Source organism: Gopherus flavomarginatus, chromosome 3, assembly GCF_025201925.1.
Source record: "Gopherus flavomarginatus isolate rGopFla2 chromosome 3, rGopFla2.mat.asm, whole genome shotgun sequence".
Classification (NCBI taxonomy): domain Eukaryota; kingdom Metazoa; phylum Chordata; order Testudines; family Testudinidae; genus Gopherus; species Gopherus flavomarginatus.
This window is the reverse complement of record NC_066619.1, coordinates 168,804,886-168,829,764: the sequence shown is the minus strand read 5'-3', so window position 1 is coordinate 168,829,764 and position 24,879 is coordinate 168,804,886. Positions and strand designations below refer to the sequence as shown.

At 44.7% G+C, this 24,879-nt stretch overlaps 1 protein-coding gene across 9 annotated transcripts in view; it reads left to right on the top strand.

Moving 5' to 3' along the window:
• The first annotated feature begins 8,597 nt into the window (after positions 1-8,597).
• Positions 8,598-24,879, top strand: part of STPG2 (sperm tail PG-rich repeat containing 2) — a 446,863-nt gene continuing 430,581 nt past the window's right edge. For 8 of the 9 annotated variants that reach the window (XM_050944043.1, XM_050944044.1, XM_050944041.1 and 5 more), the window contains exons 1-4: positions 8,598-8,789; positions 11,838-11,947; positions 18,148-18,306; positions 19,982-20,146. In XM_050944043.1, coding sequence (XP_050800000.1) covers positions 8,684-8,789; positions 11,838-11,947; positions 18,148-18,306; positions 19,982-20,146 — 540 coding nt within the window. In that variant the 5' untranslated portion in view covers positions 8,598-8,683. The remainder of the gene's footprint in view (positions 8,790-11,837; positions 11,948-18,147; positions 18,307-19,981; positions 20,147-24,879) is intronic. The other variant, XM_050944045.1, reaches the window with a different exon arrangement.

Sequence of the window (24,879 nt, the reverse complement as noted above, 5' to 3'; positions counted from 1 at the left end):
GCATGTAAGATGCCTCCCCCACTTCCACAGAGGCAGGGGGAGGTAAACTCTGCAGATGAACTTCTGAAGTCTGGGGGGCTGCACTGACCAAGGACAGAAACTGTGGGAGGAGTGTCAGTTGGGTTGCTGGACTTGAGAACTGAGGGGAAAAGGACATGGCCAAACTTACTTGGGAGTATCAGAGGGGTAGTTGTGGTAGTCTGAATCTGTAAAAATTGACAACACGTCCTGGGGCACCTTATAGACTAACAGATGTATTAGAGCATAAGCTTTCGTGGCTTTATTCACCCACAAAAGCTTATGCTCCAATACATCTGTTAGTCTATAAGGTGCCACAGGACTCTTTGTTGCTTTTCACTTGGGAGTGGGTCTTTTGCTCATAGTTTGTGTTATGAATCCTGTTTGTGGATTTTCCCCAACATAATGCAGCATTGTTTCCCTCCTTTATTAGAAGGCTTTTGCTACACTCAGACTCTGTGCTTGTGAGAGGGGAAGTAGTGCCTCTTGGATGCGCCCAGGGGGGTGGTATGTAATTGTCCCAGGTCACTGCATGGGGGCTAGAATGTTCCTGCATACCTTGCTGAGTCACAAGGTGCATCTGCCTTCTTTCAATGGGTTAGTTGTATAGCTGATGGTCCTTAATGGGCCATCAAGCAGACTAGGCAGTGTTGATGCCAAATTGTCTGGGGTGTCACCCACAAGCATAGCATAAGTTTGAAATACAGACAGTATAGAGCCAATATTCATAACTTTAAATACAAAAATGATACAAGCATCCAGATAGCATACTTATAACGAGCACATCACAACCTTGTCTTAGACACCTTACCTGACCCCCTTTATACAAGAATTGGTGCCACTACAGGACCTTGGTTGCAACAATGGTCCCATATGTCCCAGTTCATGTCAATAACATCACACAAGCCCACACAGGATGTTGCCCAACTTCCAGTGTTCCAGAATGAGAATGCCAAGGTGGCAACCCTAGAGATCCTTCAAGAGATCTTCAACATCTTTAGCAGAAATGTCACCCAAAGTGCCTGGGATGAGACTTCCATAGTCAGGTTCCAAAATGGACTTTACCAGAAAATTCAGCGGCTGGAGGCATGTTTGAGAGCACAGATGGAGAAGGAATTAACCAGCCCAGAAATGGAAGCTTAGTAACTAAGGTACAGTATAAATTTTTTCCTTGGAGTAAATGAATTAATATTAGTGTCAATTATACAACTGAACAGAGATAGCGGATATTTTATAACACTGCTTATACAGGGCCTGATCCTTCTTCTACAGGGTCAATGGCCAAATAGCAATTGATTTCCATGGCAGCAACTTCAGGCTCTTCCCATCCTCTGCTGAAAATAGATTTACAATTACATGGATTTATTTTTCTGTGTTTCTACTGTTATTTAGGTTTGTGATTCTTCATGATCTCCCACATATCAGGTCCTGTTACATAATTGGCATTCCATGCAACAAAGTACATATATTTGGTCATCAAATAATAGTACCTTGGTCATCAAATAATACTTTCCCTCCACCCCTAAAGTACTCTGACTTCTACATATGTAGTATGTTTTTATGATGATCATGGTTGCTATTTATTAATCTGTCCTCATGAGAACTATTTCTAGTATTCCAAGGTTTGAGAAGTTTCTTAAAGATTTTTTAAAAAAATATGGACAAACTAAATGACTTGTGAGCTTATGTGTGGAAAAGATATTTTCATTTAATTTATTGAGATCAATTCAATGAAAATTATATTTTTTCCCTTTGTGTTTCAACTATTTCCTATTTCATTTCAGCTCTGAATGCTGCAACTACTGAGGTTAAAACAGAAAGATGCAGTGGAATCCCTCCTCTCTGCTGATTATTTCCACAGTAATTTCTAACACTCCATAATACTTGACGTATTATGCAATACATTCACTCTGTCCTCATCATATACCACAGCTTGAGAAGTTTCTTAGAGACATTTATAAAATTTGTGAACTGAGCAAAAGACTTGTAAGATTATGAGGTGTAGAAATATATTTTCATGTAATGTATTGACATTAATACATTTATTTTTCCCTTTATGTTTCAACCAAATCTCATTTCATTCCAGCTGAGGATGCAGTGACTACAGAGGTTACAACAGTTGGATGAAATTGTAACATGCAGTGGATTCCCTCCTCTCTACTGATTCTTCCCACGGTGACTTCTAAGACTCCATAATGCTTGACCTTGTATTATGCCATACACTCACTCCATAATGAAATTCCAACTGCCCATACTACAATTTACGTGATAATACTCAGTTTAAATTGCTAAATGAAGGCTATCGATGCAAAAAAAGTTACAAAAAAATTAAGAAAGGGTTAGACCTTAAACAGTGTTGACGTTATGTGTTTGCTATATCATTCTGATCAAATCTCATCTCTGAAGTGTAACAGGTAGCTTAACCACAGTATTACAGCATAACAAATATGAACTGGAAAAACTTTCAAAGAAAAAAGATGTGCATAATTTTTCTCTAATGTCAGAATGAAGATCGAGATTTCAGGTGGCCCCAAGAGGTTTTCAAGCCTTGAGTGTCCCTGAAGGGGAATGGCATGGTGGCAGTCCAGGAAATCTTCCAGCATATTTCCTGCTGCTTTGCAAATATGTCTCCGAAACTACCTGAGGTGACAGTTCCATTTAGATATTCCAACACAGACTCATCAGCAAGTTGGGCATCTGGAGACATGTTTGGTTGCAGTGATGGAAAATGGGACTCTCTGACCAGGAGCTAAGGACCTACAGTGTCCCAGGATGAAAGTGAAGCAATACCCATTATTTCATAAAAGACAAGCAGTTCAGCCTCAGTGTTAGCAGGAGAATCCACGTGGAATTATGCGGTTTTCAAATATAGGACAAACTCACAAAGAAGTTTAGAAATTTAAATACCAACATTTTTAGAAGTACTAACCAAAATCAAGTAATATTTTATACATGATTTAAAATGAGATGCAGTGGAGTTTTAAAAGCTGTTACTATTTATTTTCTCTGTGCACTGTGAAAATATTTTCAGATCATTTTACAATATTTGTAACAGGATATTTATGTCAGTCTATTATTTATTTATTGTTCCTCTTTTTGTATTTATCATAGATATCTTACCTATCAATAAATAATTATTTTATATAAAATGGCAACCTATAGCAATAATGGTTTGAATTAAATACCTATTGAACCAAAAAGAAAAAAGGAGAATAAAAAAAGCCCTTAAATCCCCAGTTCCAGAGAGTAATTATGCACATGACTAACAAAGTATTTTAGCCATCCCACTGCTGTTAGTTCTCCAATTAGGAACATGCTTAAATACACTGGTGAATCAGTGTCCCAGTTCACAGTAATTCCATATTAAAAATAATAGTTACTAATGATAATTAGCCTTTCCATTCAAACAGACCACACACCACACCTGAACTCCGTCACCTTTTCCCATTCTACTTTTCACCAGGTTACTTTTCCCCCCAAAACCTTGCCAATTTGGATGCTTCCTGTAGTAGATGGTTGTGTTGGAAGAGACTAAATTGGTGCCCTTTCCCCCACTAAGCAAGATTGCATCCGTCCCTTAATATACATCAATTGTTAGCTTGTAATTAGCCTGCCCATACCCCATCAATCAGGTTTATGTGCATTCACATACCTGATTTGATTTTGGTGGGGGGAAAGGGTTTGTATGTATCCAGCAACTACCCATAATATATTTATTGGCACTGCCCCCAATATTAAGTAACACAGCACTATATTTAGGATGTTGTATGATATTCCAAAACTCCTCACTATGCCTGAAGAAGACGTACACCAGCAATGCAGGGCACTAGAGACAGCGTTGACACATGATGACATGTGCGATACTGAGATGGTTGCAAGGCCGACCAGCCTCTCCTGTGTCATTGTGGAGCGTAGATTTGTTTTTATTAACTTTGGCTTGGAGAAGCTGCATTCTCCACTGGCAACTGTTACAGGAAGTATTAGAAGTATACGCAGAGCAACAAAAGCATTTGGAAAGAGGGTGGTCATCTTATTTGTGCACAGATATTCCAGAACAGGCTTTGGAATTTATCCTGCTGAAATGTATCTTGAAAGAGCTTTCAATTCATCACCTAAATCACTCCCATGAATATTGCACATGTCATCATGCGTCAACACTGTCTCTAGTGCCTTGCATTGCTAGTGTACGTCTTCAGGGATAGTGAGAAGTTTTGGAATATCATACAACATCCTAAATATAGTGCTGTGTTCCTTGAGTGGCATGAAACATTCTTCAACTGACTGTATTGCACACAGGGTGACCAGACAGCAAGTGTGAAAAATCAGGATGGGGGTGGGGCATAATAGGAGCCTATATAAGAAAGACCCAAATATCGGGACTGTCCCTATAAAATCGGAACATCTGGTCACCCTAACTGCACAATCTAGCACCTGATTAAAGAATTCAACTTTGATTTGTTGTTTGGGGTCTCTTATGGGATTATCCCGTGCCTTGTAATCAAAATTTCTTCTTCTTTGGTGACTCTCGTATTCTTCAATAGGGGCGGAAATAGCTTCAGTGTGAAGTGCCTCTGTGCACTCTTCAGAACGTTTTGAAATCACTCATCTGACCGGTAAGACTGTAGATATACTGACAGTGCAACGTGTTGATAGCTCTTTTATGTGTTGGAAGTAGCGGAAAGTCCAAGTTCGAATATCCTGAGGGAAAAAATGCTAGTTTTACAACAAATGCCTTCCAGGCTTCATAAGGATCCAGAATTGTTTGCCCTGCACCCTGGAGACAGAGATTGAGTTCGTTTAGGTGAGCAGTGATGTCAGTTAGAAACATGAGCTTACACAGCCATTTGTCATCATCCAATTTGGGGTAGTTTTGTCCTTTTTCTGACAAAAAGGCCTGGATTGCATCAAAACAGTTTACAAAGCGTACCAAAACCTTGCCACAACTTAGCCACCAAATGTTGCTGTGAAGTAGAATGTCGTTATAAGCACTGTCCGTCTCTTCTGGCAGTGCTTGAATCTCTCTGTGAGTCAAAGCAGATTGAGCAACAAGGAAATACACAATTCGCACCACTGTATTCATCACATTAAGCTCTGAATTAGAAATTTTAGCACACAGGTTTTTTAGATGGATGATACAGTGAAATTTGACTCTTGGGCGGCCAATTTGATCTTCAAACTTACAAATCCCATCTGTTTTCCAACCATGGCAGGAGCACCATCTGTTGTCACACAAAATATTTTTCTGATGTCAACTCCTCGTTCTTCAAAATGGTTTACAAAACTTTCCACTGTATCTTCCCCCTTTGTTGTGCAATACAGGGGTTTTAGGCAAAGTTCCTCTTGAATTTCATTGGAACACAATATCTTGCAACAGCTGCCAAACATGGAACATTTTTTATATCCACGCTTTCATCAACTGCAACGCTTAACACTGCTATCTCTTTTAATGCCATCATCCGCTTTTCATTAATGTTTTCTGCCATTTTGCTTATGCTTTCAACTGTTCTGGCAGAGACAGGCAGTTTTTATTCTAGATACGATTGTATCCAGGGCCGGCCCACAACATTTTGGCACCTGAGGTGGGGAACTCAAATGGCGCCCCCATGCCTCCTCGCTTGGGCCAAAACTTTGAAAGGTCTCAGTTCTGCCTTCTTTCTGTTCTACTCCTCTCATGGTACTGCTCTGCTACCTACCCCAATATAGGAGAAATAACAACTTCAAATGCCTTGTTCAAAAATTTTAAGTAACATTTAACTTTCAAATGCCTGAACAGCAAATGTAACTCTTCTTCTCTGCATAATAAACATTGGCATTTTTATCTGTTTGATTATTCAAAGTGATGCTTTCCGTGCTCTGCCTGGAACTGCTCCCTTGATGCTGGAGACATTAGTTCCTTGTTGGGTTGTGGACTTGGGCTTGGTCCCACTGGAATCAATGCAGGTGATGTGGGTGTCTCCGTTGACTGTGAACTGCTCTCTGCTGGTGCACTAGGTGGTATTTCAGGCCACGTCTACACTACAGCATAAAATCGAAATTATTAAAACCGGTTTTATAAAATCGATTTTACGCGTCCACACTAGGGCACATTAATTCGGTGGTGTGCGTCCATGGTCCTAGGCTACCATCAATTTCCGGAGCGGTGCACTCTGGGTAGCTCAGTAAAAGAATGAGACCAATAACTTCGATTTCCGTCCACACTAACCCTAAATCGATATAGTAATATTGATTTTAGGGTTACTCCTCTCGTTGGGGAGGAGTACAGAAATCGATTTTAAGAGCCCTTAAAATCGATTTAAAGTGCCTTGTAGTGTGGACGGGTACAGCATTAAATCGATTTAACGCTGTTTAAATCGATTTAACGCTGTAGCGTGGACCAGGCCTCAGGCTCTGCTTGAGTCTCTTGCATGGGTTTAGCTGCTGCTGCTGCTGCAGGTGCAGGCTCTGTGGTGCTCCTTGGTGCTGGCTCCCCTGACTTTGGTGAGGTTGTAAGCGTGGGCTCTGGTGCTGACTGCTCCGCCTGTTCTGATCCTTGGACTGGTTCTGGCTGGGTCCCAGAAACTAAAACCACTGTCATAGACTCTGGTCTGGGATCTGGTTCCACCACCTCTGGCTGGGTCCCCAGGCCTGTAGTATCTGGGGACACTGACTAGGCCCTTGTAGGAAGATCAGGAATGGAGTTAGGTGTGGAGGCCTGTTTAGCCTGGCTATGGGTGACCATCCCTACCCTTTTTGTTAGCCTCACAAGGTTGGCTAAGTCTTCTCCCAGCAGCATGGGAACAGGATAATCATCATAGACTGCCAAAGTCCATATTCCTGACCAGCCCTTGTACTGGACAGGCAACTTGGCTGTAGGCAAGTTGAAAGAGTTGGCCTTAAAGGGTTGCACCATCACTTGAGCCTCTGGGTCAATGAATTTGGGGCCCATGAAAGATTGGTAGATAGCTGACACCTGTGCTCCAGTGTCTTGACACATAGTAATCTTCCTCCCACCCACACTCAGTTTCCCTTCGCGCTGGGGCTATTTGTGGGGCATCTGGGCCTGAAGGCTCTCAGTGGGACCCCGAAGTGATGAGTTGCAGTCGGCTGGTGCTCTTGGGGCAGTTGGCCTTCACATGCCCCAGCTCATTACATTTAAAGCATCGCCCAGCTGACTGTGGGCTGGGGCAAAGTGGGAGGTTGGAGAGTAGGGTGGTGGGACAAGAGGGCATCTGGGGGTCTCCCTGGCTGTGTGGAGGCTCCTCCTTGCGAGGTGGGGCCTTGGGCTGACCCCGATGGTGGGGTGTCATCCCGGGTTGCCCCTTCTGGTATCCCCACTGACTGCTACTAGCTTTCTTCTTCTCCGCCACCTCCACCCATTTGGCTCTGATCTCCCCTGCCTTGATTACAGTTTTGGGCTTCCCATCTAGGATGTACCTGAGATGGGTTGGGAACTGCCAACTGATGTGCTGAGCCTACCTCTGAGCCCATTTTCCCTGGCAGCTTGAGACTTCAGTGCCCTGCCTGGTTCGAGCCAGCCATGCTAGCCTGCTACAAACCCAGACCGAGGTCTGAACTACATCCCATAAATTGCAGGCTTACCTGAAAAGAGCTTAAGAAGTGTTTCTGTCTCCAACACACAGATACTCAGCTACCAATGGGGTCCAAACCCCAAATAAATTTGTCTACCCTGTACAAAGCCCTCTGTAACACTGATAGAGAGGTATGAACACCTATTTACCCCCCCCCCCAAGTATTAATATGTACTCTGAGTTAATTAGTAAAATAAATAGTAAGTAAAAAGTGATTTTATTAAATACAGAAAGTAGGATTTAAGTGGTTCCAAGTAATAACAGACAGAACAAAGTGAATTACCAAGCAAAATAAAATAAAACATGCAAGTCTAAGCCTAGTACAGTAAGAAAACTGAATACAGATAAAACCTCACCCTCAGATGTTTCAATAGACTTCTATCATAGACTGGATGCCTTCCTAGTCTGGGCACAATCCTTTCCCCTGGTACAGTCCTTGTTCCAGCTCAGGTGGTAGCTAGGGGATGTCTCATGATTGCAGCCCCCTTTGTTCTGTTCCACACCCTTATATGTTTCTCTGGGTCCTCTGTGGTGGGATAGGGGAGCACTGTGGGACAAGCTCTGGGGAAGAGGGGGAGTGCCAGGGGACAGGCTCTGGGGATGGAGAAGTGAGCGCTGCCTGTGGGGCAGGTTGCAAGGGGAGGCTGGAGAGGCGAGTGCTGCGGGGCGGGTGCCCTAGGGCATGAACAGGCTCTGTGGGGAGAGCGCAGCGCTGCGGGGCGGGTTGCAAGGGGAGGCTGTAGGGGCGGAGAGGAGAGCGCTGCGGGGCGGGTTGCAGAGGACAGGGGAAGCTGTCGGGTCGGAGAGGAGAGACTGCGGGGTGAGTGCCTGAGGGCAGGGACAGGCTCCGTGGGGAGAGGGGAGCGCTGCGGGGCAGGTTGCAGGGGGAAGGGCAGGCGGTAGGGGCGGAGAGGAGAGCGCTGCGGAGCAGCTTGCGGGGGAGGCGGTAGGGCGGAGAGAAGAGGGCGGGCAGGCTGGTTGGCTGTGGAAGGGCGGGGCTGGTTACTCGGGCCGGCCTGGCGTGTTGGGCCCAGCGGTGTCCATGGTGACTGCAGCCGCCAGCCAGCGCTGGGTCTCGAAGCGCGGGGCCGGCCGGCATGTACGACCGGGCTCCGCGGGCGCTCACTCAGCCCGCGGCCGGCACCGAGGCGCATGTAGGGCCCGGCTCCTACCAGCTGCAGCCCGGGAAACAGCGGAACGCAGGTAACGGGCGGGCAGCGCCTAGATTCATCTCCGGGCTGCCCCTGGCCGCCCCCCGAGGCCCTCAAGACAAACCCTGCACTGGCCCCGCCTCCTGTGCCCGGATCCGCCGTCGCACCCACTGCCCCGTGTCTGCTGCTGCTGCTAGAGCTCGCGGGGCAATCAAACAGCGCCTGAAGCCACGTCGGGGCTGCTTGGAAGTGTCGAAAGCCTCAGGAAGGGTTATGTAGGACGGTGCCAGTCACAAGGCTGGGTTGCGGGCCCCTGGAACTAGGCAGCGAGCATATAATGGGTAGCCCGGCTGGTGCAGCTGAAACTGACATTCACTTAATCTGGTTCAGGTGCCTGGGAAGAGAGCCCAAGCCTGAGCTGTTCCTGTTATCTGAAAGGTTTGACCCAGAGAAAAGTCAGAGCATCGAGTGTAGGGGACTTCCTGGGTAAGCTGCAGAAAGGCACACACCAAGAGAGCTATCTCCTTGTGAAAGGGGGAGTGGAAACAAGGAATATGAGGTTTTTACTTCAGCATAGCTAATGGAGATCAATATACTGTATACCCTTCTCCCCACCCAGGGTTTACTTTGTGCCATGTCTCTGCTAGGATTTTACACCAGGATAGCTGGTTGAGTTGGTTCTCAAAATGGAGATAATGTGATTCCTTTCTTTAACTTGAACTCTCTCTTCCTTCCATATATTTAAAAATGGTGAACCAGATTCATATCTCACACAAGTTTTACCCTCTTGCGGTACTGACTTAAGCAGCATTACTCCTGATTTGTTCCTGTGTGAGAAGAAAATTAGGCCCAGGAACTTTTTCCCAATGTCTTATGCTCTCCCCTAAAAAAATCCTTGTATATGGTGTTTTTGAATTCTGTTGGAGATGCAGCCAATCATCTTCAGAGCCCATGTGAGAGGAAAAATCTTGGAAATCCTGCAGTGCAAGGTTCTAGGTACAAAGTCCAGCAGTCTGCCACACTGTTAAAATGATGGCTTTGTATTCAGAAATAGCTTTCTAATTCGCTTGTTGAAAAGCCTTATCTAATTCTCTATCCCACTTTGACATAAATGTGAGTTCTCAGTAGGGTTCAGTGTGTAGCTGGGTTTTAATATATTTTACTAGAAGTATTTTTACTTCCTTTGTACTGAATAAAAGAAATTGTGTCTCCTTGGGTGGCTTTGAATTTCCATTTATGTTCTTTTCAACCGGAGCAAGGCTCTGCAACTGAAGATATAAACATTTGGGATATCTGACAAGTTATTTTTTCCCCTATTTAAAGTAGGAATGACTTGAGAATAGCTGTCTGTAGTATTGGAATCCCACTTCTTTCATTAGTGATATTTTAGAAGCAGGTATATAGAATTCAGTCTCAGATACAAATTGAAGTTAAAGGAGCTATGAGTAACAGTTTCTTCCCAATCAGCAGTCAAAAGTCCAGATGGATATAGGGTTAAGTTAAAGTGTTCTTTTGTAGCAGTTAAATATGGATTAATTATAAGGCCATGCCAGAAATACAGACTTCATTAGGTTGTCCCCTAGTGGCACTCATCAGAGGTACAGCCTCTGAAAACACCAAAAAACCCTAAATTGAGATGCAATAAGATTTTACCTAATTTTAATTATCTTAATTGTATCAGTAAAATGGTAAATTAAATGCAGAGTTTACCCCTTTTAAGCCTATAACTGGTCTCAGCCCTTGAAGGCCATTTTGTGGATCTTACTGAGGAAAGTATTAGGAATAGAAGCAAGGAGCATTAAAAATAAACAAATGTAACATTTCTTCTTTTATTTGCTCTTCTTTCTTTACCTTCCCTCTTGCTGTCAACATTACCTTATCCCAGAAGTAATATGAAAAATCCACTGGAAACTTCTCTAATGAACCTGAAGTAGGAGACTGCATTGCATTTAAATACAACTAAAATAAATCCCAGTTGAACATAAATACAATTGTAATTAAGCATTACTTAATTTACAGGGAAATTAACTCATTTTTAAACACTTTTCTATAATTTTATGTACATCTATCCAATCTTACTACATAATACTTGCAGCATGCTGGATGTCAGACTAGGTGATCATAATGGTTATTTGTGTGTTTAAAATACAGGAAATCTATGAATAACTTTTTATAACATCTTTTATACAAACTATCTCAACTACTTTATGAAATTAAATAACATGACTTAGAGTTAAATAACAGCAGAGTGGGAGTCAGAAATTAGGAGAGGTTGGTAAAGGAGAAAAGGCATGTTTTTACTCAAGATTTTAAATAAAATGGAGGATCAATGAGAGAAAGAGATGTAGAAGGCTGTGAGAATTGGCTGCAGCTGCCAAGAAGGCAACCGCCTTACCAACAGTGGTCAGATTATGTGTGAAGGGATTGAGAGGAGCCTAGTGTAATCTATATAGAGAGGGAATGGAGCAAGTTCATGGAGCATTTTAAAATCAGAAAAGGGAATTTTGAACTGGATCCTGAAATGAATGGGCAGCCACTGTAATTGTTTGAATAGGGAGGTAGTGAATTTGCACATCTCTGTACATGTGAGAAGGAGGTCAGTAGCCTTCCATGGATTGATTCTCCATTGCTTAATAGTCTTTCAGTCAAAACTGGATGTCTTTCTAGGTCAACCAAATCAATGGAATTGGTGCAGGAAGCATTTGGTGAAATTCTATGGCTTATGTTATGCAAGAGGTCAGACTAGAGGATCATAATAGGCCTCCTTGGGCTTAAAATCTGTTAATTTCTTCTGTGCAAACAGGAACCTGAAGAAGTAGGGTTTGGGGAAGCTATAGAGAATGGGCTTTGGGACTCTGTTAGCTACTTCAGGTCTAAAATGTATTTAAAGTGATAGCTTTATGCCTTATAAAATAGCTTTGTAGTTTTTCAACCACACACTATATATTTCCCATCTTTTCAATGGAGCAGAAAAATTAGATGAACCAAATATTTTCATTACTAAAAAATAATTTTGATGCATATATGGGTTGTTTACTTTCTCAAACATTTGTAAATGTGTATGTTTTACTGGTTTTTTTTAATGCCCCCTCACTTGCAGATGGCTATGCTCCATTTCTTTCTTTGACAACTCGAGACTCTGCATTTACTATTCCAAATGCTGAGACTGATGTTCCAGGACCAGGACACTATGATATTTTCAAAGTGCAGGTAAAATTATAAAAGTTGCATTAAACAAGTTAAGAGAGGAAATTTGCAACCTGACTTTTAAAACAGTAATAACAAGTGATGTTCATAACAAATTTCAGTGAAACAAGTCAATAAACACCCTCCTCCTAAAATTAAAGTGGCCAGGGGTGAAAGAGACAGCATGGTGGGAAGTGATGATTTGGACAAGGACTTTTATTTATATACAATCCTTTCCTCCTCCTTGTTCTGCCTCTTCATGCATCCCCCCTTCTCCACGTCTTTCCCCAATGGAAAACTGACAAAAGAATCCTTGATGCCCCCAAACAATGATGTTGCTGGATGCTTGGTGACAGTTAAAAATTCAGTTTGTTTCCCAGTGCTTTTAAGTAGCTGTCCAACTCACTTGGCGTTCTGTTGTTTTCAAGCAGTTCACTTCCAGTAGTAGTGGGTACTTTGTGTATGGTGTAGGTCAAGATTTCTTGATGCCCCAATGTACTAACAGATAATATCATTTTAAAAGAGTGAAGACACATGAACTTTGAGTAATGAATGCTATATTGATTTTGATAAACGAAACTATGTAGTAATGGTTCCAGTAAGAATAAAGAGTTCAGGCTAATGCTGGATGAATTATTTGAGAGCAAAGGCTTGCTTGATAGGTTTTTGTATACTCCATTACAGTGGTGCGCAAACTTTTCCAGTCATGCCCCACTTACCATTCACGGAATTTGTTGCCCCCTCCCTCCATTACTTATAATCTGAAACTGTTTTGGATTTTTTGCCAGGGCTGTATCCTGTAGTGGGACTGGGATCCCTCTTCCATAATAGTGGGGGCAGGATAAAAATTCAACAATATGGGAGTGGATATTGCAGGGTGTTATGGGAGCGGAATTTAAAAAAAATAGTCGTCCTGTACTCAGGGCCGGTGCAAGGATATCTTGCGCCCTAGGCGAAAATTCCATCTTGCCCCCCCCCCCAAATGCCAGCTCAGAGGGGCTGGGCTCAGCGCTGGGGGTCAGGGCTGTTGGGGGGATGGGGTCAGGGGGTTTCCAGCTCAGAGGGACTGGGCTCGGAGCTGGGGGTCAGGGCTGTGGGGGGGGGATGGGGTCGAGGGGGTTTCCAGCTCAGAGGGACTGGGCTCGGAGCTAGGGGTAAGGGCTGTGGGGGGATGGGGTCGAGGGGGTTTCCAGCTCAGAAGGACTAGGCTCGGAGCTTGGGGTCAGGGCTGTGGGGGGGATGGGGTCAGAGGGGGTGCCTGGGGGCACTGGGCAGCTCAGCTCTGCAGGCTGCTGTTCTCTCCAGCTGTCCAGGCACAAGGGGAGCAGGAGCAGGGACCAGCTAAGGACCAAGGGGGCAGGAGCACAGGCACCTGAGGCTGACCCATGGGGAGACACTTGCTTACCTTGCCCAATGCATGAGCGCTAGGGTCCTCTTTCTTCCTCCGCTCCACCAGGCCACTGCTGAGGCTTTTTTCTTCTCCGTGCCCCTCGCTGGGGCTGACGTGGAGGCTGAGCCAGGGGGCAGCCAGCTTTCCTCCAGAAACGAAGCCCTGATGTTGCGCCCCTGTCGCAGGGCCCCTGCCACGTGCCCTAAGCAGAGCTGCGCAGCTCTGCCCAGCCACCAGAGCCCCCGCCGGGCAACAAGAAAAATTGCATAGGCTGGAGCCCCTGCTCTGGGAGGGAGAGGGATTCTGAGCCTCTGCCTGCAGCTCAGGGATTCCCCTGGGTCAGCGCAGCCACCGTCAGCTCAAACCTCTGGGCTGCCGCGGCAGCGCGCTGACCCCAGGGGTGCCCTGGGATGCTGGGCTGCTGCAGCGGCTCCCTAACCCGGGGGGTGCCCTGGGCTGCTGGGCTGCCAGTGGCTCCCTGACCCCGGGGGGGCCCCAGGCTGCCGCGGCTGCGTCCTGACCCCGGGGGCGCCCTGGGCTGCCGGGCTGCTGTGCGGGCGCCCTGACCCCGGGGGCGCTCCGGGCTGCCGCGGCTGCATCCTGACCCCGGGGGCGCCCTAGGCTGCCGGGCTGCCGCGCCGGCGCCCTGACCCCGGAGGGCTCCCTGGGCTGCCGGGCTGCCACTCTGACCCCGGGGGCGCCCTGGGCTGCCGCGGCTGCGTCCTGACCCCGGGGGTGCCCTGGGCTGCTGGGCTGCCGCGGCTGCGTCCTGACCCCGGGGGCGCCCTGGGCTGCTGGGCTGCCTCGCCGGCGCCCTGACCCCTGAGGGCGCACTGGGCTGCCGGGCTGCCACTCGGACCCCAGGGGCGCCCCGGGCTGCCGCGGCTGCGTCCCTACCCGAGGGGCGCCCCGGGCTGCCGGGGCGGCGCACTGATCCCGGGGGTGTCCCAGGCTGCCGCGGCGGTGCGCTGATCCCGGGGGCGCCCTGGGCTGCCGGGCTGTAGCGGCTGCGCGCTGACCCCGGGGGCGCCCTGGGCTGCCCGCTGCAGGCAGCTGCTGCCGCGGGCAGCTCAGACTGGCTCTCCAGCAGCAGCGGCTGCAACCATTTAAAAATTTTTTTGAGGGTGCCGCTTTGTGGCGCCCTCAAATCTTGGCACCCTAGGCAACTGCCTAGTTCGCTTAAATGGTTGCACCGGCCCTGCCTGTACTGCAAACAACATGAATGCCGCAGATAGCAGCTACCATTTTCTGGCTGGCCAGCTCTGAATGTTGCACTGCCACCAGCAGCAGTGCAGAAGTAAGGCCACTTTTACTTCTGTGCCGCTGCTGGTGGCAGTGCCACCTTCCAATAGTGCTGGCTTCCTCCGGGCCCCAGGGTGTGCAAATTCCCACTCCACCCCAGGCCCTGCCCCTACCAGACAGCTTCCCCCAAGCCCTCACCCCTGCCCCACCTCTTCCTGCCCCTGCTTGGCCTCAGGCCCCACTGATTGTGGCGGGAGGGGGGCACTGGAAGGGAAGGGGAGGAGTTGATTGGCGGGGCCACTGGCAGATGGGAGGTGCTGTGGGAGGAGGGAGGGAGCTGGCTGAGCACCCACTAATGTTTTTCCATGGGTGCTCCAGCCCTGGAGCACACACAGAGTTGGCACCTATGCCACCTGGAGAGCAGCAGCTGCTGGCCGGGGCATTCATGTTGTTTGGGAGGACTGTGGTTTTTTTTCAATCCCATTCCCGTCCCACCCTGCAATATCCACTCTATTTTTATCCCCCTCCTGATATTATGGCAGCGGGTCCTGCAGGACCTATAGTATCCCACAGGATCTCAGTTTCTTGGTGCCGCCTCAGAGAACCTCTTGCACCCCCGCCTTAAGGGGGAACCCCCATTTGCACACCACTGCTCTATTGTATGTATGCTTTTAGGATTTCAGTAATAACATTAGCATTAAAGAGAAGCTGGAATTTTATTTAATTCCTTCATTCTTCATTTATCTGAAAACATTGTTTACTTGTTAGTTAAATTTAAATCTAATAAATATATCTATCTGAAATCACATGTAAGGCTGTAGAAATGAAATGTTTTAATGATTATATAGATCAAGACTGTATCTGTTGTAAGGGTGGAAAGGGTACCAGAAGCCTCCCTTCCACCCCCATATTTGTGCACAATGATTGGCCACAATTGCAGTCCCTGAGCTCTTTTGAGTACAGAGATTTGATTCCTCCTAGCATTCTTCTGCATATTGAAGACACTCAGAAGTGGATGGAGTGATGGTGGGGCTCCTGGTCGCCCTTCCTGTATCTGCAGCCAAAGCTGGCCAGGTGTGTGGGGAGAGTATCCTGCTCCTCTGTATGCCAGAGGCTGAGGAAGGATGCTGTTTTTCTGGGGCAGTGCTGGGGCAGCAAAGTGAGCTAGTGCCTATAACACACAGTTGAAGTGGTTGTAACTGTGTATTAGAATTAAGTCTGCAAGGCAACAATCTCAATGTAAATACATATTTTAAATTTAATTAATATGAAGTATTAAACACTTGGGTTTTACAGTTCACTTTTGGAATTAAAAGAAAACATGACTTTCATACTGTCTGTTACCAATTATGAAGTAAGTAAAAACAATGCAGTTAGTGTAAGCATTAAACAATTTCTAAAGTGTGCTACTATTTTACAGTGGAAAATTCATTGTTATGGCTTTGTCATTGTAATGTAATATACTTGTTTTTTGATCTTCTCCATTGCAGACTCCTGTAAGAGTTTTTGACTACAGTTTACACCCTCCAGTGGGAAAAGGCAGTAATACAATCAGTTTCATACTAGCACGCTATAACAGCAATCATAGTTAAAAGTATCAGAAGGTTTCTTCAGTGCTCTTCCTCACGTTTTGTCTTCCTGCTGAATCTTGCTTTTGTTTTAATTTGTAGTGTGAAAAATTAAATAATCCCTTAAGTAGCATTTTTTATGTACTAATCTTTACTTTGTTTGCAGACAAAGTAATTGTTTTTTAGCTGTGTAGGGAAAAGGTTCATAGGACTTTGGCAGCATTTAGGCCTTGTCTACACTACGGAGGGAGATGGATCTATGTTACACAACTTCAGCTATGTGAATAACATAGCTGAAGTCAATGTGCTTAGATCTACTTACCACGGGGTCCACACTATGCCATGTTGACTGGAGATGCTCTCCCATCGACTCCTCTTGCACTTCTCGTTCAGGTGGAGTATAGGAGTTGACTGGAGAGTGATTGGCGGTCGATTTAGCTGGTCTAGACCACCAATGCATCTATCACCATGCATCGAACCCCCAGCAAGTGTAGACAAGCCCTTAAAGTTGATTATCAGTCATCCAGTGTGGAACTTGTAGACAATCATTTTCTTTTATGGCAAGGTAGCAGTGGGGGGAAATACTATAAACAGTGTACAAGTAAACCTGTATTAGAAAGACATTTTATTCCTTTCTTCCCTGATACATCATAATATGTTATGGTACTTTGTTTAGTTAATGTCACGCTAATACTGCATTCTATGAAATCTGACATAATGTAGCTTACGTGATGGAATGTGATATGATGTAAAACAACACAGGTGAAATGAAGTAAACCAAGCAATTTCTGACATTTTATATTTCTGTAAAATTTGCATTTGTAGAGTAGTTATAAAAATGCATTTCTGTAACTTCTGGTTTACTAATTGGCTATGGATAAGTTGTGCTGTTATTGTCAATGATTGTCAGATACAGTAGCAGCACTAATGCTGAAATAACGTATTTGGTGCTCTTTTGAGGTTCTATTCCCATAATATGTCATAGTTCCCTTTAAACTGAGACATCAGGAGTACTTCATTTCTGTTTCTTCTACTGTGTTCTGAAGAAAAAGGCAAAACCTAGTCATATTATGAGCCAGTCCTAACCCCTACAATAGCTGCATGAGTTGTAATTCTGTAAGTACTGTCTCAAGGTGTTGGGCATTGGTAGCTCCTCCCTCCCCTTTGGACTTCCTCCTCACACCCCTTCACTTTCTTAAAGGCCTATCATAGGCCTCAGCCCCCACAAAGGGACAGTGACAGCCACTCATTAGAAACTAAAGGTCACATAGCTGATGGTTATAAAGCTGTCATCGTCTGGATTCTTATACTGGAACTTGTTTACTGCTGGTGCTGCTGCTGCTTCTCAATCATTGAAAAGAAGAACACAACCTATTGATTCTGGACCCAGTGTATTGAAAATGCAGAAGCTTTTGTATGTACAATTCAACTCAAATTTATTTAAACCTATTGATATTTATTTAGAAGGAGCCAGTGTTCTAACTTTTGGTGGCCCAGCATTAGATTGTAAGTTCTCTGGGGCAGAGACCATCTTTTTGTTCTGTTTGACAGTATCTATCTTGGGCTCCTGGTCCATGTTTGGGGCTCTCTTAGGTGCTACTGCAATATGAACAAATAGATGATTATAATAATTGATATAGTGTTTTTCCTTTACTAGAAAAAGAAGAAACAACAACTGATATCTTACTGTATTAGAAATGACAGGGATACTTGTAATTCACTGAGGAGTATTGCTGTAAGAAATTTTAAAATAGTATTTCATTGAAGACTGCAGAGTGAAACAAACATTTTCAGCCTCTTTATCTGAATAGTTGCATTTCCTGTTTTAAATCAAGTAAAACAATACTGGGAAAAGAAAATTGATCTGCATCTAGAGTATTTTAAAAGAAATTAGTGCAGACTTAGCCAGTCCTTTAAACAGAAGAGCTGACAATCAACTGCTTTTTATTTTGTGAAGTTCTTGTCAAGTTCATAATTAATTTTACTTGACAATTTCATAAATATTCATTTTTCCATATTTTTAGAATAATATAAAAGGTGGTAAGAGTCCACAGAACAAAGAAAAACGTTTCAAGGAGATCAGTACAGACACTCCAGGACCTGGAAGCTATAACCAACCTCCTGCGGTGGGGTTAGAGATTAATAACAGGAAGCAGAAAGAGCCTAAAGAACATAGTCAACTGGTATGTTAGTAAAAAAGATGCTGCTATATTAATTCTTTTTCTTAAAATTTGATATTGAATCACAAATGTTAACATAAAATGTATAAAAACACTAGCAAACATATTACTGAACTTAATCTTTTCAAAACCATCCTGAAGTGATACAATTGCATACCTACAGTGGTGCTCACAATTATCACAAGACAGATCAGTTAATGGGAGGAGATTGAATTAATGTGGGGAAAATAAATTAAAGCAAACAATAACCTATAGAACTTCTATGAAACCATTTCAAATAAGAATAAATCTTTTAAAAGACTAATCTTCCAGTATACACTAAAAGTACAATCTTCTCTCCGCCTGATTCACAGGAGGGATGTACATCCACTTCTCCTACCTCCCAGATGAGTGCCTCAGTCACCATGCTATAGAGTAATTCTCACTTGTTCTCTTTGGTCCAAGAGATATTTACATATTTATGCAAAGTGGAATGGTGTCAACAGGCGAGGTTGAGGAAAATAGCATGTTTCCTGGTGGTTAGGCCGCTCACCTGGCAGGGAAGAGAACCAAGTTCAGGGCCCTTCTCTGAGGAATACTTAAGTGTCTATACAAAGTAGAAAGCGTCAACAGGAGAGATCAAGAGCAGCACAACCCAGAAAAATCTGTAGCCTGGTGGTTCTGATGCGCACCTGGGAATGGGGACGTAAGACTTCAAAGCTAGCTCGGGTATGCCTAGCTGTGCTGCAGTTATACCTCCCAACTGCTGTTAGACATACCCTTAGGGAGCAGTCAGCAGGTTACTTGGTGCTTCCCCATTGGCTACAGTGCATGGGATTACCTGTACTGGCCCTTTCCCTGGCAGAGCAGTAGAATTTCATTGGTTTGTGCTTGAACAGCGTGCAGACTCAAAAATCCATGTTTAGCATAGATTTGGAGGTCTGACATTAACTGAAATAGGATATAACACTTTAATTTATATAGGTTAAATTTACGGTTACCAGAAAGTTTTTTAAGAGCTTCTGTAGCTAACTTCAAATAGAGTAGAACTCCTTAGATGTGTTTTGCATCATTGCTTTATTGTATCATTCTTTATGTCCCAGCTTCCCTCATGCGACTTTTATTTGTAATTTATCAGCATGGCAGCTGAATTACCATTAGGTCATAAATGACAAAAGTTTATTGCTCATTTGGCAGCAATAGATCACTGAAAGAAATGAGATTACAGTCAATTATATAGGAAGGTTCTAATGTAGTCATAAAGATTACAGTGTAAATTTTATTTTACCAAACTGTTAGTAGAATTTATAACCACACAAATAAACAGATCAGAAATGTGATGGTAACTGAAAAGGGATAATATCAAATTGGGGAAGTCTACACAGAAAAATAAAGTTAAGTTTTCACTCTGCCAATAAGACTATATGAATGCAAAGTGCTGTATTGTTGTTATCCTTCTACATATGTGACATTATAAGGTTCAGTTGTTACTTAATGATTCACTAGTACACTGACATCTATTAAAAGTACATGTGCTTCAAAACATAAAAGTGAAAATTTAATATTCTAGACCACCTTTTTAATAAAGTGTAGGGCTGTATCTTTCTTTTTCTTTGGGTGCATTCACCTTCAGTTTATGCAACATGGATGGAATGTGTTTGTGATCTAATTTAAGGCACAATCTAATTGTTTTTTACAGAGGACTGCTGGCAGTATAAAAGTATACCGAAAAGTGGATGGTCCCTCTATCCCGTCTCCGGGCCAAGCATTTGGGTATGAAGAAGCTGAGGATGGTACTCTTATTAAACAATACCCACCTCAAAGAGATGTGACATTAGGCCCAGCGTACTATCAACCTGTAATTGTAAGTAATTTTAGAACAATTTCATAAGACTGGCTACAGGATTACGAAATAGTTAAAGATTTATCTTTAGCTATAAAATGTTGTCATGACATGTTTTCTCTTAAGAGTGAAAGTTAATGGTATTGGTACTATTATGTATTTTGGGCTGGCTACAGAGCCAATTTCATTTTCAATTTATATGGGTACAACTCCATTGAAATAAGTGGGACCTACTTGACTATTGTTGAATTTGGCACAAAGAATAGAAAACAATATAGATTTAAAAGGTCTTTGCTACTGCCTCTTCTAGTTCCACCTGGCTGGAAAGGGAACACAAAAGTAGCCACTAGTTTAGCAAGCAACGCTGTAAAGAGTACAAGAGCTGAATTAAGAAGGAATGTGCTTGTGGGCTTGACCAACTGTCCTCTTCTGATCTCACCAGTTTCTGCAGAATTCAAGATTTATTTTTTAAATAAATTCAGTTTCTAGCTCTTTTGGTGGCAAAGATATCCTTCTGAATACCAAGTTGAGGCAGTTGTCTTAATGAGTCAACAGACAGGCTGAAACAATAGCTTTCAGGGATACAAACTGCCTCAGATAAAAGGCCCTACCAATTTCATGGTCCATTTTGGTCAATTTCACGATCATGGGATTTTGAAAATTATAAATCTAATGATTTCATCTATTTATATCTGAAATTTCATGGTGTTGTAATTGTAGGGGTCCTGACCCAAAAAGGAGTTGGTGGGTGGGGTTGCAAGATAAAATGTAGACGGGGTTGCAGGACTGCTACCCTTACTTCTGCACTGCTCCTGGTGGTGGTGCTGCCTTCAGAGCTGGATAGCTGGAGAGTAGTAGCTGCTGGCTGAGAGCCCCGCTCTGAAGGCAGTGCCAGCACCAGCACCATCACAGAAGTAAGCATGGTGGAGGAGTAAGGATGGCATGGTACGGTATTGCCACCCTTACTTCTGCACTGCTGCCTGCAGAGCTGGGCCCTCAGTCAGCGGCCCCCCACTCTCTGGCTGCTCAGCTCTGAAGGCAGCAGTGCAGAAGTGAGGGTGGCAATACCACAACCCTCCTAAAATAACCTTGCAAACCCCCCCCATGCAAGTCTCTTTTGGGTCAGGACCCCCAATTTGAGAAACACTTTTCTCCCCACATGGAGTCTGTGTAGTATAGGGTAAAAACACACAAAAGAACAGATTTCACGTCAGGAGACCAGATTTCACGGTCTGTGATGCATTTTTCATGGCCGTGAATTTGGTAGGGCACTGCTTATGTATCTAAACAGGCTGTTTATGCTGAAGCCAGTTAGATGTTTTGACAAACTATTTCGATGTTGATAATTTTAGCAAAAATATTCATTTCCTGTGGGATTGCAGCCAGAGCTAGAGTAGAATACTACCATTCTTCCCCTTCACTCCAGTCTCTTCCCTGAATGAGTGGCAGATGAAATAAAACTAATAGCAAGTAAACAATAGTCAAACTCTTATCCATGGTTTGTTTTGTAGTCTTCTGTATTTTTGTCACGTTGCTTTGCATGGTGCATAGAGTAATTAATAATCTCATTATTTGCCAGTTATCACAAAGATTGACATCGGCTGCTGGGGCAACTGAGAGCAGGGAAGACTGTCTCTTTTGCACTCTCAGTACATCTCCTGCTACTGCCAGGGCAGAGTGGAGGAAAAGGAGGAAGTGGCCACACTTGAATGTAGATAGATGAGGAAGAGGGGAGAGTGGGGAGAGAGACCGAGCAAGCTGGGGTGAGGAAGACAGGAACAGGAGAAGAGGGAGATAGGGACATAAGGGCACAGGCTGGAGTAGGACATTCTAAAGCAGGGGTGGCCAACCCAGGCCGGCGCTTCCATTAGGCGATCGGTGCCAGGATTCGGGGAGGCGGCATTTTGTGCACTCCCCACGGGGTGCATGGGAGCTTCCGGTTCCGCTCCTGTTGCACCGCCGCTGAAGGACCTTCTGCTGACGTGCCATGGAAAACAGCGGCAGGCAATTGAGCAACTCAGTGACTACCGCTGTCGCCTGCAGCATTTCAGCGGAGGATCCTTCTTCGGCGGCGCGACAGGAGTGGAACCGGAAGCTCCCATGTGCCCCATGGGGAGCTCACAAAATGCCGCCCCCCGAATTCTGCCTAGGGTGCCAGAAAGTCTGGCGCCGCTCCTGGGCCAACCTGAGCCTGAGAAGGATCCAGAATTTAGCAATGTGCATTGCCAAAGAGCCACACTAATACGTCAGGAGCCCCCCCGTTAGCTCCCCACCCTGCTCTCAGTGCCTCTAACCCACCGGGCGCCCCACCAATCAGCGCCTCCTCTCATCCCTGCACGTCTCGATCAGCTGTTTTGTGGCATGCAAGAGGATTGACGGGGAACTAAGGTACGGCAGGCTCAGGGGAAGGGGTGGAGTGGGGGCAGGGCCTGTGGCAGAGCCAGGGGTTGAGCAGTGTGCACCCCCCGGGACATTTGAAAGTTGGCTTCTGTAGCTCCAGCCCCGGAGTCAGTGCCCATAGAAGGAGCCACATATTAATTTCTGAAGAGCCGTATGTGGCTCCAGAGCCATAGGTTGGCCACCCCTGTTCTAAAGTGTGGTAGCAGGATGGGAAGGTGATGCAGAAGGGTCTATAGCCATCAGAGCACAGTCCCATTCAGAACCTGGAATACTTGTGTAACATTTTCATCATCTTATTTTAAAGCAGTATGATTTTGACTTATGTTTTGTAGTTTCTCTGCAAGGGCTTGATCTTGCAATGTGCTGAGCATTTGGCCCAAATCCAGCAAAGCACTTAAGTGAATGTATTACTAAAAGTATATGAGTAGTCCTAATGACTTTAATGAAATTTCTTATGTACTTAAAGTTATGAATGTACTTAACACCTATGCTTTATCTGGGACAGACTGCTTAGACCTCTGTATGATTGTGTCTCAAAGTTGAAAGTTTATCCTGAAGTTTAGAGACAGCAGTGCACATGCCTCTAATTTGAGGTTAATTATTTTGTAAGGTGATTTAATAATGAGTAACACTGTCTGAAGAGACATCCTAAGGAAGTCTTGTTCACTTGTAATTCAACCCTGGTTGATTACAATTACTTATGTGCTGGAGATTGGGAAATGGCTGTAGAGAAACACTGTCTTCATAGAATCATAGAATATCAGGGTTTGAAGGGACTTCAGGAGGTCATCTAGTCCAACCCCTTCCTCAAAGCAGGACCAATCCCCAAATAAATCATCCCAACCAGGGCTTTGTCAAGCCTGACCTTAAAAACCTGTAAGGAAGGAGATTCCACCACCTCCCTAGGTAACCCATTCCAGTGCTTCACTACCCTCCTAGTGAAAAAGTTTTTCCTAATATCCAATCTAAACCTCCCTCACTGCAACTTGAGACCATTACTCCTTGTTCTGTCATCTGGTACCACTGAGAACAGTCTAGATCCATCCTCTTTGGAACCCCCTTCAGGTAGTTGGTAGCAGCTATCAAATCTCCTCTCATTCTTCCCTTCTGCAGACTATACAATCCCAGTTCCCGGAGTCTCTCCTCATAAGTCATGTGCTCCAGCCCCCTAATAATTTTTGTTGCCTTCCGCTGGACTCTTTCTAATTTTTCCACATCCTTCTTGTGGGGCCCAAACTGGATGCAAAACTCCAGATGAGGCCTCACCAATGTCGAATAGAGGGGAATGATCACATCCCTTGATCTGCTGGCAATGCCCCTACTTATACAGCCCCAGATGCCATTAGCCTTCTTGGCAACACAGGCACACCGTTGACTTGTATATCTAGCTTCTCATCCACTGTAACCTCTAGGTCCCTTTCTGCAGAACTGCTGCCTAGCCACTCGGTCCCTAGTCTGTAGCAGTGCATGGGATTCTTCCATCCTAAGTGCAGGACTCTGCACTTGTCCTTGTTGAACCTCATCAGATTTCCTTTGGTCCAATCCTCTAGTTTGTCTAGATCCCTCTGTATCCTATCCCGACTCATCAGCGTATCTACCACTCCTCTCAGTTTAGTGTCATCTGCAAGCTTGCTGAGGGTGCAGTCCACGCCATCCTACAGATCATTAATGAAGATATTGAACAAAACCATCCCAAGGACCAACCCTTGAGGCACTTGATACCAGCTGCCAACTAGACACAGAGCCATTGATCACTACCCATTGAGCCCGACGATCTAGCCAGCTTTCTATCCACCTTATAGTCCATTCATCCAGCCCATACTTCTTTAACTTTCTGGCAAGAATACTGTGAGAGACCGTATCAAAAGCTTTGCTAAAGTCAAGGAATAACACGTCCACTGCTTTCCCCTTATCCACAGAGTCAGTTATCTCGTCATATAAGGCAAATAGGTTAGTCAGGCATGACTTGCCCTTAGTGAATCCATGCTGACTGTTCCTGATCACTTTCCTCTCCTCTAAGTGCTTCAGAATTGATTTCTTGAAAACCTGCTCCATAATTTTTCCAGGGACTGAGGTGAGGCTGACTGGCCTGTAGTTCCCTGGATCATCCTCCTTCCGTTTTTTAAAGATGGACACTACATTAGCCTTTTTCCAGTCATCCGGGACCTCCCCCAATCGCCATGAGTTTTCAAAGATAATGGCCAATGTCTCTCTCTACAATCACATCAGCCAACTTCTTTAGCACCCTGGGATGCAACACCTCTGTCCCCATGGACTTGTGCTCGTCCAGCTTTTCTAAATAGTTTCGAACCACTTCTTTCTCCACAGAGAGATGGTCACCTGCTCCTCATGCT